At 31.8% G+C, this 16,460-nt stretch overlaps 1 protein-coding gene across 1 annotated transcript in view; it reads right to left on the bottom strand.

Annotated features, from left to right (window-relative positions):
* Positions 1 to 16,460, bottom strand: part of LOC146539128 (uncharacterized) — a 51,142-nt gene that overhangs the window by 34,335 nt on the left and 347 nt on the right. Inside the window, exon 2 of the mRNA XM_085185762.1 lies at positions 2,744 to 3,175. Within this exon, the coding sequence (XP_085041888.1) occupies positions 2,744 to 2,911 (168 nt within the window). The 5' untranslated portion in view covers positions 2,912 to 3,175. The remainder of the gene's footprint in view (positions 1 to 2,743; positions 3,176 to 16,460) is intronic.

The following is a 16,460-nucleotide window of genomic DNA, read 5'->3' as shown; positions in this document are numbered from 1 at the left end:
TAACAATAGTTTCCAGTTGAATAGAAACGTCTATTTTTTACTTTGAAATGAAAACATGTACAGATCCCAATAAATCAGCCATTGATGTTCGCGAAGTTAATGAATGTAGGCTCGTTTCTATAGCTTCCGACATATTTATAGAGGCTTCTATAACGTGAGTCGAGAGGGAAAGCGCCGAGGGCGGGCAACGCTCTACCTTGGCACTGTCGTATTTATACGATACACAGAATTCACGATTAATTTAGATTTAGAGTTTAGCGTTTGTAAGTTATTTCCATTGTTAAGTTGATAGCGTAGTAAAGTACGATTGGTTGTTCTAATATGTATGCATAAAAATATTAAGAAATATCTTCACGCTGTGTCCCGCACACAGCAGGTTATGCAGAGGGAACCTCCGTTCCCCACTTTAGAGCGAAGAAATGGAAATATAAATTTAAATAAATATTTCATGTGCTCGGTACATACTGATGCTACAATGCTACGAATTTTCATTTCATTTTGTTTTGAGTGAGACCATTTTAGTACTATTCTTTTCTACCATTTTATAAAATGTTTGAAAAACACTTTTAATATATAATTTTACAATAGACTATTTTAGGACAAAAAAAATAACTGTCGACTTTGACAGCGAAGTCTTAACTGACCTCTCTGAAGCGGTGAAGCTTTAGTGACGACGTCATAACGACGAGACCAATTACAGCCGAGTGGCTCGACCTGCTTTGGTTTAAAAAATGTCATTTACATCAATCCCGGAGCAAAAAGTTCAAACTTTCCCTAGAGTTAAAAAATAAAATGAAATTGGCTGAACTTACAACTTGACATTGATAGTTTATTATAATAAAATTGTTTAATATTTTTATCCAATGGTATATAAGTTTTCTTATTCAATTTAAATGAGCTTAATAAAATAATTTTATTATTTAAAGCAATTTAATATTAGAATTACATTAAGAGCTGAAAGAGCAGAAGATTTTTATATTGTGTAGTTATTAGCTTTTTCCTATGAAAAGTAAAGATGGTAGAAGACGGTAAGAAGTAATACTACTGAATATAGTTTCCTGTAGGTATACAAACTGCTTTTTTTTTTCATTTATAAATTTAGAAGAAAGCCGATTGACTTCATAAATATAATTAATTTATGAAGTAGATAAAAATTATATTATAATATAACGGATAAAATTTAAAAAAATTCATACGATTAAGAATATTTTATATGCTTAAAATCCATTCGAAAACAAGTACCTTCTACAAGTTACGTAGCCTCGCTGACGTCCTTTACGTCAGACGTCAAATGGGCCTAAATGTCAACTCATGAGCTCATACGGCAATTGATTTCACGGTCTACCCACGTCTGTTAGGATTTCTGGTTAACGGAACCATTACACTATACTCGTATATATTTTTCCTTAAATAGTTATTGGGCGGTCATTAAGCTGAGATTGACTTGAAATTTACAGAATATTATATAAAAAAACATTTCATAAGGTTTATGTATATTTTATATTTTTAAATGTTGTCGATGATCGACCTTATGAAATTTTCAGATTAACCTATACAAATACCAGTTGTTTTTGAAATTATGTATAGAAAAAAAATCACAAGTAATTTTTTTTCTTGAAAGTTATTGTTATTTGACTTTTTCAAAAACGATTTTTCTTTCGGTGGTATTTCCGAGATTGAAAGACCGATAAGTTTGAACTATTGTTGGATACAAAAGACCTATTATTAAGTTTTGCTGAAACGCCCCCCAGGTAGGGGGTGAAATGGTTAGGACTTGAAAGTATACGCTTACCTACTACTACCGTTGATCTAGGGATCGCGTTACACCCTTCATATTTTTTAATTTGATTTATTTTGTTATATAATCTTTAAGTGTATAATGAAACCTAAACCATTTTTTTCCAAAGCAGTTTTTATATAAAGGAAGGTCACACACCATATCGCGTGTCTGCTTTGTCCATTTGTGTCTGCTCAAAAATGACCATTATTTAGCGTGATTCGCTTAAGAGGTTATACTTTTATCAGTATATTTCAAGGTTAAAACATAGCACTAATTGGTAAAAATAAGCAATTGTATAAACTGATAGTGAAAAATCGAAATTATTATTCTTCCTACTAGCTAAGATAAGTATACTTATCTTACTACTGGCTTAAAGGTATACATAACTATGTAAAACATTTAATTTTTATAATCTTAATCTCAATTGATATATAAGTATATATTTAAAGGTCATTCCGACTTGGTTCAAAGTGAAAACTTTTCAACTGAAAATCTAGGTCGCCTACACGATGTTATCTTTGAAGTATAAAATAATAAATATATATAAATCTTCATTTGTAAATTAAACAATAATGTATTTAATATAGTTATGAAATTAAATATTTAAGAAAAATATAAAATGCATTATAATCAAAGATACGTGAAAAACTTATGTTCTTAAATAAATTCTCAAAAGAAAGATAAAAAAGAGAATATATTTTATGTATTTTAAATGAAATGAAGAATAATAATAAGAAGGAATCGCTTCTGAATAAATGCGATAATTGTTTGTTCCATGTTCACTTCTAGTATATCTAAATTTAAAACAAAGCATACAACCTTTATATTAATTTATAACTATATAATAAAGTTCAAAAAGGAGGAGGATCGAGTGTGGTGGCGAGAATTGGGGAAGGCCTATGTCCAACAGTGGACAAAAGATGGCTGTTGATGATGAAAGTTCAAAAGAAAAGAACAACTCACGATTTTAGTGTTGAGATGCATAAGCTCGCGCTCGGTCACGCGGCGCCTCGCCGTCTCCATTTGCTGCTGTCGGTATTGGTTGTACTTGTACAGCAGGTACATCCCGGGCAGCGCCAGCACCACGAAGGGGCGCATCAAGCTGGACGATGACGAACCACGTTGCGGCATTTTATAAACATTTCTCCCAATTTAAATAACAACACTTATCCCCTCGACAGTTCTCGAAAGCAATTTGTTTAAACGAATATTCTCGAAGCACACGTTTGAGATCATTTTGCAAGTGTTAGCAACTATTTTAATGGAAGATACTGTATTTAACCTATATTTACTTTTAATAGTCAATATTTATGGGGTTTCTATTTATTATTATTATTGCTTTTTTTTATAATAGACCTTATTTACACGCTTCACGTTACCATGCTTCCACTTTTCCTGAAACAAAGAAAATAAATATTGTCATTATAAATAATTATTATTTATATAATAGTTTAATTATTTAAGGTCAGTGTGGCAGTAAATACGACAGATCGTAGGTTTGATTCTCATTGGAGGAAACGAGGCTAGGCTTCCTCTGCCCCCAGCGTGAAGCAGAGGCCGAGATCGTGTGGACCCCTGAATAGGTCCTGGTCCTTTTGCTAATAAAATATTTACCCCCAAAAATTAAAAACAACATTTACATAAACACATCTATTTTAAGATAAAACACTCCGTTTCCATTAAGACACTTCCGTTCTCCGCTTCCCACCGAATTTTCGAGCATATCAACTCTGAGTTAATACTATCCTATTAATACCAACTTCTAATTTCTGCAAAAAATAACTAATGTTGTAATATACCAAAGTTTGATGCAGTTTAGACTCCAATTTAGCCGACAGCGGCGGAGAAATCGATTTAGGCGGCAAATTAGATTTTAACAAAGTTGCCGTCCGAGGGTAATTGGTGGAACCTAGAATAGGTAATAACAGGGGAATAGGCTGATTGATCGCTTCCTTTGGGGAGCTACGTTGACAGACTGATAATGGCGTCGCTGCTATTATTGGTGATAAAATAACCTATTTAATGATGATATAGATGTTAGCTAGAAATAAAGTCGCTTATGTCAATTTAATAGTGGTTTAGGTATTTATTATAATTGTATGCTATTTTGATAAGATACTATAAGGTTACATTAATAGTATAATAATATATATAATTGCAAAATATGGTTTGTTCTAGTAGTAGTAGTTATAGTATTATGAAAAAATGAAAACGGGGTGGTTGAAGATTATTATTTCAACTAGGTGTCGATAAAGAAACTTAATTCAAATATATCTATTTTATTCTTAACTAACGGACCCGGACGCGGCTACGCCTGCTTGAAATATAAGAATATAATTTCTATAGAAATATAATTTCAATCTAGATGAAATGCTAAAAGTGACTATTATATTTATTTTCATAAGGATGAATATCAAAATGACGCGGTAACGAACGACGGTTGTTATTAACATGGCAGAATAAATTGCATGTCAAATTAGAAAGTATTTTAATTTATTAGTACATATTTGTAATGTAATGTTATATAGCCTATAGCACTTCTGAAGAATGCAGCTTTCATACAAAACAAAAACATAGTAAATCGAACCAGCAGATCCAGAGATCTTAGCGTTCAAACAAACAAACAAACAAACAAACAAACAAACAAACTCTTCCGCTTTATTATATTAGTATAGAAGTATAGATAGTATAGATAGTATAGATAGTATAGATTCAAAATTTACTGCGAGTTTTTTGCCTTTTAGTGTCTCTCAGAAAAGAAAGTAGTGTCACCAAAAAATCTTTTAAATTTTTCTAACTTTAAAATTTATCTTTCTCTATCCAGACACTAAATTATATTTGTGAAGCTCCAATAAAAAATTCATCTAAAACAGCCAAATTCAATTGACCTTTCTTGAAAGGAGAAAATACTGAAAGGGTCCGTCTTGTGTAACCCCGTGCCAGTACACCAGCTAATGTATTGATGCGAAACCGATCGGCTGAGTCACGACAGTCTGCTTTTGATATCTGTCGAAATATATAGAAAAACATAATTTTCCAATTTTTCCTTGAATACCACTGTGGTGTTGCTGTGGTGGTAGCTGAGATCAAATCTCATTAGAGATAATGGTTTAGTGACAAAGATTAGTAAAATCTTGTACAGTTATAAAATTCAGCTTCACGCTGTATCCCGCACACAGCAGGGTAGTCTGAGGGAACCTAGTGATAAGACACTCCGTTCCTCACTTTCTGCCGAATTCTGGAGGCATTGGAGAAGTGATAAAGGATTGTTTTAATTTAATATTATGTATGGAAAGTCTCAGTTCTCACTTTTAATATTCAGTATTGCTATACGTTATGTCTCAGTAATAGTACAAATGTAGTTCTCAATAGTACCAAGCAACAATTCTTACGATATCAATATATTTTTTTCTTTAAATTAAATGATTTACCTACCACGTTATGAGAAACTATGTTTCAAGTACCAAATTATAAATAAGTATTGCTTTATTTCAAAACAAATTATATTAGAGACACGGATGGATGTGTAACTTAATCGAATGAATATCGAAAATTGATCGTCATGATATTGATGAATGTACGTCTATACGTGAATTGACACTATAAATACATTTTCTCCTTTGGAAAGTAGGAAAATACCGTAAAAATTGGTAAATTTATCTGGAATTCCTATTTAACAGACACAGTTCTAAATAAAATATTTACTAGACTTTAAATAGAGTACAATAATAAAATAAAAAAAAACGAAAATATTAAACTCTATTAAACTCCTTTATTAAAGGACTTCAAGAAAAACTGGAAAACAGAAAGTTACTAGGTATTAAACTTAGGTGTACACAATTTTTTTGTAATGTGTGGTATATATTACATTTTTGTAGTTGCCTTTTTCAATTGATATTTATTTAAAGTTAGTATATATTTTTATATAAACTATTTAATAAAAAATGTTAAGTAATTCGAAGATATCGTATTTAATACATTTTTTATTCCATAACAAGCGACCCCCTTGCGGCTTCGCCCGCTTTTACTACTGGATTATTCATATAATGTATGTTTGCAAAGCACTTAAGATAATGTGAAAATTAATTAAACCCTAATGAAACCCGCATTTTCGTAGTTTCAATAAGTATTTTCCAATTGTTTTACACAGCAAGGATTTTTTAGTAGGTACCGTAATTTTAAATCTGTGCTACTAATCTTTTTAAGTAGTTATTAAAATATATTTAAATGACTATTTTTAGATAGTTAAATGACTATTTTTAAACGGAAGAAATTATAAACAAAAGCCTACCTACTAATAACTACTACAAAAAATATATCGCGCTGAAATAATACATTCAACTCTAATTATCCAATACGTGCAAACGCATCTAAATCTTCGTTGCTATAAAGGCAGGCGGGTTTTTTTTTTGCTTGTGGTTAATGCTGAAGAGGGTATTCTGACCCTGATGAAAAGCAAGCACTACGTGGCTGCCTGTGAGGAAAATTAAATAGAATGCATCGGCCGGGAATCAAACACGGGCCGCCCGCGTGGCAGGCGAGCATTCTACCACTGAACCACCGATGCGTGTAAGGCAGGCGGGCGCGGCGGACGCATGGCGAGTGGCGAGCGTTTCGCAGCAAGGATTTTTTGATATTGTAACAACTTCTAAAGTACTTATTAAAATGAAAAACAGTAAAAGACAGTTTTGATCTACATTAAATGGCCAACGTAACTAATATACTTATTTATATGCTGAGAGTAAGGGATAAGTAAAACTTGAGTCGATACTGCTGAAGTGTCAACGACGTGATGTGTCAACAATTAAATGCGTTTTTCTCTTAAACTATTCGCAATTTCGAAATTGTGTAAAAGCAAATTTTATCTTCGTTTAACGTAGAAAATTAATAAAGTATTTTAAAGGATAAGGATTAATACCATTATGGAAAAATATCCCTCACAATAAAAAATATATTGAAATTATTATTTTTAGACAGAAATATGATCACTACACGTTATCCTTAAAAGATAAAAATATGCTTTCGCGGACTTTTTTGTAGATCTCATTGAGAGGAACAATACTCCAGTACATTTTTTTCATGTAGTACTTACCATTAAAGCAGCGCATGCGCGAAAGTGTCTCAGCGGGTAGGACTTTATTCATATTTTTCGTATTTATGTTAATTTACATAAGAATGTACAAATAATAAACTATATATAAACCTTCTACGAAAAATACTCGACCTAATGGTGAAAACCGCAATAAAATCCGTTGGGTGGTTTAGAAGAAGAAGAGTTAGAAACAACAGACAGACACGAAAAGCGACTTTGTTTTATAAGATATAGGATTACATACGACCTGGAATCTAGATACAGAATAATAAAAATGTACTCGTATATTAAACTCCAAAGTTATAATCTGAAATTAATCAAGTCTTCTTAATACATCCCTAGAGATCTAAAGCGTGATATTAAGCTTAAGGCAAGACGTGGTATCTCAAGATGATGCAATAATTTACACCTGATTGCTTCATCAGGCACAAGCCGCTAGCAAGCTGTGCCATCACCATTGAAATTTTAGAATTAATATATTAGATCCATTTTACGTTGATGAAAGAAGCTTGTTTAATAATTTAAATCTTATTTCAATTTGGCTGTCGTCGTCGTGGCTGTGGGTTCGATGCCCAGTCGTGGAAATGCATTTTAATACATCACTTCGTTGCTCTGGTAAAAATATGATGTTGGGTTCCACCTTTCAACACGCTATGTAAATTGGGCTGATAGCGGGCAATAGAGTGCCTTAACACTAGGTTTCCTCTGGCTTTTCTCTCTCTAGAAAAAAGAAATCTCATCTTCACAAATGAACACCGAACCTAACATTAGTCAAAACTATAGAATTTAAAGTAATCTACAATATTCAACAGTGGCAAAATAATTAGATATTATAAATAATACATAAAAATATAATAAAATATACTTTGTTCTACACCTAAACGTACCCAAATGATTCGATACTTATAAAATAGGGTAGATGTAATACTAAAAGTATGTAAATTACAGTAAGTAGGTCTGCAGGTAACAGTTTAGAGGTTATTGACATGGAACTTGGAGCTCATTCTGTATCGATTTGTTTACTATTCAGGCAATTTGAAGAGAAATGATGTCGAGCTTACACTAATAAAACATCGTTTGAATTATTGGAAAGGATTTAGTACTTAATGTTATTAAATCTGATATTATGTTATATTTATTATATCTATAGCTTTAGGTGTTATTTACATGTTGTGGTCTAAATTAAATATGAAATCCCTCATTGGAGTAAAGAATTATTTTTAAATAGTGATAGAGTCTCCCAATCTCTAATAACAAAGTATATATAGAATATAAAATATAAATAAACAAGTCAAAGAAAAATAAGTAAGCTCATTTTTATGCCATGGAAAAATTACTATGTGCGTAATATAAAGCTTTTGTAGAAGAAATTTACTTACAATTGTAAAAATCTCTTTGATGTCATATGAATATGCTACAAATTGCCCTATTATTCGAAGGTTATTTTAGTAACGAGTATATTTTTTATAAAGGATGTTTTTATTAATAGAATAATTGAAATCAACACTGTTTCTTAAATTATAAGAATTTCAAAATTTATAAGCATCTTTTTCTAAAATCAGTTGTAAGGTAACTAAAGGTTTACGTGCCTTTTTTTCGTACCTTTCGTGCTAGAAACGATCGGGGCCTACATTATTGTGGTCTATGGCCCTAAATACTTCACACAATGAACTCACACAGATTTTCGTATTTTTTTATTGTGATTTTTATATGAACATATATACTGTCTTAGTGATAAGACACTTGACTCGCGTTTTATCGTTTAATATTAAAGTAGAAATTATGATAATAACATTTTTAAATAAATATATAGCTGACATGTGACGTCAATCTATAATAAAATATATTAAAACATTTTACATGCCCTAGCAAAAAAATTGAAAGAAAAATAAAAATGGTCTACAATAAAAGGTAAAACAAAGAGACTGAAAATCAAATAGTAAAACAATTCTAACTCGAGCTTCGCATCTTGAGTTTATAATTTTCCGCACGAGCGCGTTGTAGGGAAGTAGGGAACAGACCATTTTACTTGAAGAGTAACGGAGTTGCATCTTCGTATGTTTCTATTATTCATTGTATTCTCTCATAGTAATTCCACGCTGCTGCTTTTAATAAAAGTATATAAAGGCTTTGTTCGTATCTAAAATTTTAGTTTTATTTGAAAATTAGATTGCTTTTTGCCCTAACACGAAAAATTATTTAAGTAAGGTTCGTTTTAGTAAAACTACTTATCAGGTAGCTTCACGCTATATGACATAGCAAGGTAGGCAGAGGGAACCTCTTAAAACTCTCTGTTCACCACTTACCGCCGAATTCGGGAGGCATTGCGTGTTTAGTGGTAGACCTCAACGACGCGCCACCCTGCCACCCTGTGAGTTCCACCTAATGTTTAAGCACTCTTATATCCATTTCTTGCACCTTTTAAATATTCAACTTATGTTGCCAGAAAATGAGAAAAATTTACTACCTCAAATGGGCCTCGAATATAAAGCCATCGCTATTTACGCCATGGTATAGCATGAAAAATATCCAACATTCTTAACATTTCAGACAGAAAAGCCTCATGCAGCACGTCAGTCTCTTAAAATGGAACAAAAGGCCGAGCGACAATGAGAATGATTGAAACCGCCTAGAGACGAGCCGCATAAGGGCTAAATAATGTAAACATGACATATTGCGGGTTTTCCGCTGAACTCTAACGAAAAAGGCATAGAAATAATTTATGCCGCTTTCATACTACTTCTTAGTATCTCTTGAGATGAATCTCCAACCTCTTTAATAAGAAACAGTTTATTCTTATCGTATGTCAGGATTAAGAATTCAGATGTATATAAAACTTTTTTCTGAAATAATACTGCTTGGGAAGTTTATAAATTATATTCGCACTGGATGACACAGAAGCAATTTAGTGTTAAGACACTACGTTTAGCACTTTCCGCCTAATTTTCGAAATATTTCTGCTTTTAGATTCGGAACTCAACGTCGCACTTTGTCAATATCTCATAATATCTCATAAACCACATTAAAAATCTCGACAAGTCTGAAAATAAATGTGTGGGCTGTGTTGTTCCTAACATTTTTCATTTATTTTCATCAGTTACGTAAAATAACTGATAAAAGTGACCTCGACATGTTCATTACCAATTTAAAATTCGCATTTTTCTAGATTTAGTTTGATTTAGCTAGAGACACTTGTTAGTTACTAAATGACTGCAATAAGGCACCGGATAATTCATAATGTCATTTATGTTCATCTGGATTACTTGTTTCAAATGAACATTATACTGTTTTGTAATAAAGCTAGGCAATAAATACTATATATATTTGATATTTAAGAAATAAAAACTGTCAAGTGCAAGTCGAACTCACACACCGAGGGTTCCGTACCAATTTCAGGGGGTAGTATAAATTATAAAAATTGACAAATTCAAGTTTACGTATCAAATTTTATAATTGTATATCTGAAGGAAATACTTTGTAGATCACGCGGCGAATAAGGTTGACAAAACATTAGCTTGCGAGCGTACACACTCGTTTTGTATTAAATAAACTACAAATATAAGTTGGTAGTGTTTTTTTCTATGAAATATATATGAATTTTCATATTTCAAAACCTTTCTTTCTTTGTATTGAAAGTTCGTATCAACTTTCAAAATTGTAGGTGCTCGGTAAGTTCTCTAAGGATTTAGATTACGCGGCCAATTTCACACAAAATGCAGCAAAACGATGTACGATTGCGTTGATTTAAAAGATTTGATCATAATTTCAGCTTGACAATCTTGGCAGTCAAACAACAAAGTGATCTTATAAGGCTTCAGCTTTTCATTTTGAGGTACGGAACCCTAAAAATATAAACTTATATACTTTAATTTCGTTAGTATAACCATTATTCTGAAGAGGAACTATAAAATATCGAACGCTCAACAGTTCCCAAGATAAACTGGTGTACAAACTACAAACTTTTGTGTAGAAGTCAGCCGGACGTACCGGTGACGTCACAGCCGCATCCGGGCACACCGCAACGCGGCAAATAGCCACTCCATTACCAGCCGTCCGTTATATGGTAATATATTTTTTATGTATTATACCTTTGATTGTGGTAATTTTTTCTAATAGGTATTTCTATTCAATATGCTAATTACGAAGTAATTAAAATAAAATATTTTTTTTTCTCTAAACATGCTAGAGAACTGAACGGGAGAGAACAGAGAGAGGAAAATAATTGTAATTTTCCGAGTCGCATTTGACATTATTTCTAAAGTTATATACGTATTTATTGATTATTTTTGTAGATAATGAAAAAAATCTTAATGTCTATATAATTATTTTTAGCTTTAGCCAGGGCCTGAGAACCTGTTAAGACACTCGGTCCTCATTAGAACACTTCTGTTTTCCACTTTCCGCAGAATTCTGGAGGTTTCTTGATCGGCTCTTCGCCACCCTTCGCCTCGTTATCGCAGCAAGGAAAAGAAATATTACATATTTTATTTTCTGGAATCGGGGTCACAACTTGTCAAACAACCTTATTTCTTTTGTTATGCTGCATTTGTCAACAGATTCAATCAGCTTCACGCTGTATCCCGCGTACGACAGGATAGGCAGAGGGAACATAGTGTTATGACACTCCGTCTCCCACTTTCTGGCGACGCTTTGCCTTGACACCACAGCGAAGAAATGGAAATATAAACGTGGAAAATGGAAATATAAATGTTCCATAGCCTATCCTACGTAATATACCTAACTAAAATTAACTTTTGCAAAGTAAATGTTACTTATTTTTATCTTTTATGAAAAAAAATACCTAAATTTAAGCTTTATTTATATGAAGCGTGAACGAAACATTAATGTTATTGCATTAAAAAGTCATTAGGTCAACCTTTACTCTAAATTTTAATCTGATTTCCTACCTATAATAGAGATAACCTGATCCGTTTGAAATGCGTCATCACGTACCATCGTTCATAAATTCAAGATCGCTGGTTGACACGAAAGCTCCAGCTATATCTATAAATATAATAAAATTTAAAAAGGGGTCAATTCTGTACATTTAATATAAAATTAAGAGAATATTTCGAAGTCTATGGTTTGTAGAGAAGATAAAGAGACCATTTTTTTTTGTGTATATTTTGTCTGTCTGTTAGCCTTTCATACAAAAAGTACTGGACGAATTTTGATAACACTTTTTTTTATATAGCTCTTAATCCTAAGCAAAATATAAGTTTTAGTACTCGTCAAATCTATAAGAAATATCAATATAGTCTATAGAATCAGTACCTAAGAAAAGTTGGTCCAACGTGATGAGCATTTTCTATTGACATAAAAAAACTAATGTGATGTCCCTAGCAACCGAAACGAGGTTCGGGCAGCAACTAGTTTGGTAAAAAAAATATATTAAATTGTGAAAACTTTAAATTTTAAAGATATATTTTAATGTAAAATGTGAAATTTATTTATGAAAAATTTAATTATAGTTATAACATTTAAATACATATAATAAAATGAGAAGTTTTTCCTCTCGTTTGCTTCGTTTGCTGTATGTAATGATAAATATTAAAATTTTGCTCAGATATACTGCTAAAGACACTCGCCAAATCTTGTTTTGTATAATACGCCAGTAAGATATTCTCGTATATCTAGATAGATATAGATATACATATGAATTTTTACATATTATATAAAAAGAATTACTTATTATATAGGCTTAAACCGTGCAAAATATTTTCTAATTTACAAAAAAAAACTGAATCAAATCAAGCATATCGACAAAGCCTTACCTAACGTTACTTTTTTGTCGAAAGTACCAAATTCGTTGTAATGGGGGTTTTTGCGGTACTTGATTTTTTATTCTTCGAGGTTTATTTATAGCCTTACGTATATTGTCGATCAAATGAAAATGCCGATTTACAGCTATAGCTAGCTATATATATATATAGGAAGGAGTAACAGTATAATCGTATATCCTTTTTATTATTATAAATAATAATTATTAATATTTTATTAAAAAATTAACCGTAATTTAAACTTTTATTATAAAAATGAGTAATAAAATTTATCAACAAAAATATTTTACTTTTGGTACTTAATAAGCAAATATTTGAAAAAGGCCAACCGCCCTTCATATACAAAGTTTCTAATTAAAGTAGTATTTCTACTTATTGTTCTACAAATGTCGGTCAAGAGAATAACGAATGCATGCATATTTTGTTTCTGTTGGCTTTATAATTTCAAGTTTCGATTCATATTATATCAGGTCTTTTAATCATTAAATGTGTCAATTTTAGCCAGCTTTCGCTTACACCATTATGCAAAATGAAGAGAAAGCCGATCTCCTGGGCGCTCCCTTTGCCTCGAACTCGACTATGAATGAACGAGGAACAACGCCGCCGACCATCCCGCGGTGCCAGGGCAATGACTGAAGTTAAGCTTTGTCTTCCATGCCAGGTGGTGGTTTTTAGACATCCACAATTCGAGTAGGCCAGATAGCATCTCTCTTTTGGTGCTCCGTTCATGAGCTCCTGAGCTGACACCGGTTCCAACGCGTCTGTTCTGGCACTCTTACTCAGTCGCCATAGTCCCCGGCTCGTGGAAGAGCTCTCTTATCCGGATCCCGAAGAAAGGCGATAGTTCCGATTCAACTAACTAAAAGCCTATTGCTATCACCTCCCTGCTCTCAAAAATCATGGAGAGCATCCTAAGTAATAGTAACAGTCTTGGTTTATCTGGAGGATCACCGACCGCCATGCCTCTATTGCTTCTACTTAAAAAGTAAAAGTAAAAATAATACAATACTTTTTTCAACCTAATTAAACACCAGAAAACGGCAATTACAATGACACATCCACTGTCCATTGACCACAAATTGCTCTTTTATATATTGTTTTTACAATTTTACGAGTGTTTATTGATGTCGTTAAAGATTAAGAGCGGTTCTTTCAAGTTCTTTTTATACGGTCTCTTGAAAGTCATTCATCTTTTAAGTAGCCCGAGTGAGAGTCAGTGTAAATTTCGAGGTGATAATACGCTTTAAATTATTGTTCTTTTCGGCTTTTTTTTATTAATTGGTTTTACGAAAATTAGAAATATTAGAATTCAGTTTAGTTCGCTTATTAACGATTTTTAAATACATTTTCTCCCCTGAGCCTGGCTAATGAAGATAATGCCTGAAATAAACATGAAAAAATAAAACCTTAGATAATAATCTCGAAATTTTCAATTTCTAAAACAATATAAGTAAGTAGTTATTTATGTATAAATATTAGGTTTTAAGTAAGTACTCAATTTATGTAATAGCACGTTATAGCAGCCGGTTAATCCTCTTTACGTAACATGCATGTCCAGCGGTAGGGAAAATCCAATCAATAGTGTTTGTGAACTGCGAAAATAAACAAGTTAGTTCGTGGTCACAAAAACGGATTGTTTACAGTTTTAGTTTTTTCATAGAATAGTGGCATTTATGTTAAACGAAGTGTGGACACTTGTTAGAGAGTTGATTTATTGACCATTTAAGGCACTTTTCGCCGAATTCTCGAAGCGTTGCGTGTTGAGTGGCGGAACTTAACCCCGCGCTTTGCCTGTTCACTTTAGCACGGAAATTAATATTATAAAATTTGTTCCTTTGAGTGAGAATCGAACCCATCGCCCACGCTTGTACCCTTGAACCACGACGCCCTCTAAAATATTCCATGAAACGGAAATTAGTCTTACATGCCGACTTTCTGATGAGTGGAAAAGCTAAACCTACTTTTGTAGAGCCATATTCGTGTACTTAAATTACAATTGTCATTAAAGCAAAAATATAAAAATAAATATATCTAGACAGTAGAAACATTAAGTTATTTATATAAATAATAATTATAGTAATGTCCAATAGAATGTATCTAGTAAATATTATTTAATTAGAACATTTATTGACTTACTAACAAAATGAAAATATAATAAAAATATACCTAATTTCAAACACGTGTTGTTATATTAGGTACAAATATACAAATCTAAAATATCCTTTAAAATCTGGCTATTCTAAGTATTAAAGAATTTCTTATTAAAAACTACTGGAGATATCGACGTACCTATTTGAATTTGAGTACCGCAATCGTTAAAGATTTTAGTCGGCAATAAATAATCTAGATCTAGTTCCATTCTGATACGACGTCTGGAAGTAGAATTATACGGCATTAACTTTTTCCCGCAGCTTCGCGCGTATGTTCAAATACTGTTCTGTTCTTTGATTATGGTGTAGTAAACGTGCCACTTGAGCACAAATCACTGCTGTATCCAGCACAAAATAGGGTAGGCAGAGAGAATGTAGTGTTAAGACACTCTATTCCCATTAAGATACCTTCGTTCCCCACTATAGGCTTCATCAATAGACGGACTTTCCAACACAACAATTTTCTTTAAAATTTGATTCAGTTGTCCTAAGATAAGGGCGTTTAACAAAACAAATTCTTCGGCTCTATAATTTTAGTATTAATATTATAATTATAGCATTATTATATTTACACCAAAACTAAATTAATATATTCCTTAGAATTCAGTAATAAATATATTGAAACATTAAAAGAAACCCCCGAAAAATTTTTGTTTTGTCTAATTTAAAGAGACAATACTAAAAGAATTTATTATAAATAAATATTTTAGGAATAATGAAAATAGTTTATGAATTTTAAAACAAACTATTACTTTTAAAACCTTCAAAGATCAACACCAGACCTTTCTGTATATACTATCATTGGTATTTGGTATATCTTATATCTACATATATATTAGGAATTTCGCATTCACCGAGCGCTGCCTACGTAATACATGTATGTAAATCTATCTTCAAGAGCTCGACTACCTGAAATAACATTTATTGTATATTAAATAAGAATAATAAACATATGTATTTAGAGATATTTTGGAATTTCGGAAAAGGGGGAACGGAGTGTCTTAACTCAACATTTTATGTACCCAGATCTATGTTTTAAATATGAAAATATCTAAGAATTCATATTTGATATCATTATAACCATTTTTTTTTATTTAAAACCCAGCACGGACATTGGTGGTGCGTGCCATTTTCTGCTTATTTTCCTTTTGTTTTTTTTTGGAATTTTGACTTATTTTTCATAATATACGTACCTATATTAAAAAAATAATATAACGCTATAACCTTTCTATGAACCCAATTATATAAGGCATTTTTATATAATACTCTTCGCGAACTATTGTCGATTAAATGAGTCATTACGCGTATTGATGTTCTCATCAATGTCATGCATTGAAGCTATATAAAGAATCTTCTACAGTTTCATCATTATTGAGTTGCGAATAATGATATATCATTATCATTAGTATAATACAAACTTTTGTATATTGGTTTCTTAATATATTTTAAATTTTAAAGAAGTAACATTATTAAGTAGATATATCCAGCTGAGGTCAAATATGATCTTTATAACGCCTCCACAAAATTTTCTACTACGATTAAATAATCATTTCAATTTAAATCGAAAAGCTTACATCATAGATTAGTTCAAACGTTGAACACGCCAACTACTAAGCATTACCCTGAAAAACACAATGGGACTGTAATTTTCTGAATGA

Source organism: Heliconius melpomene, chromosome 5 (assembly GCF_056956725.1).
Source record: "Heliconius melpomene rosina isolate 202511_hmr_F chromosome 5, ASM5695672v1, whole genome shotgun sequence".
Taxonomy (NCBI): domain Eukaryota; kingdom Metazoa; phylum Arthropoda; class Insecta; order Lepidoptera; family Nymphalidae; genus Heliconius; species Heliconius melpomene.
Note: the sequence above shows the minus strand (reverse complement) of the source record. Positions and strands in the feature narration are given on the sequence as shown.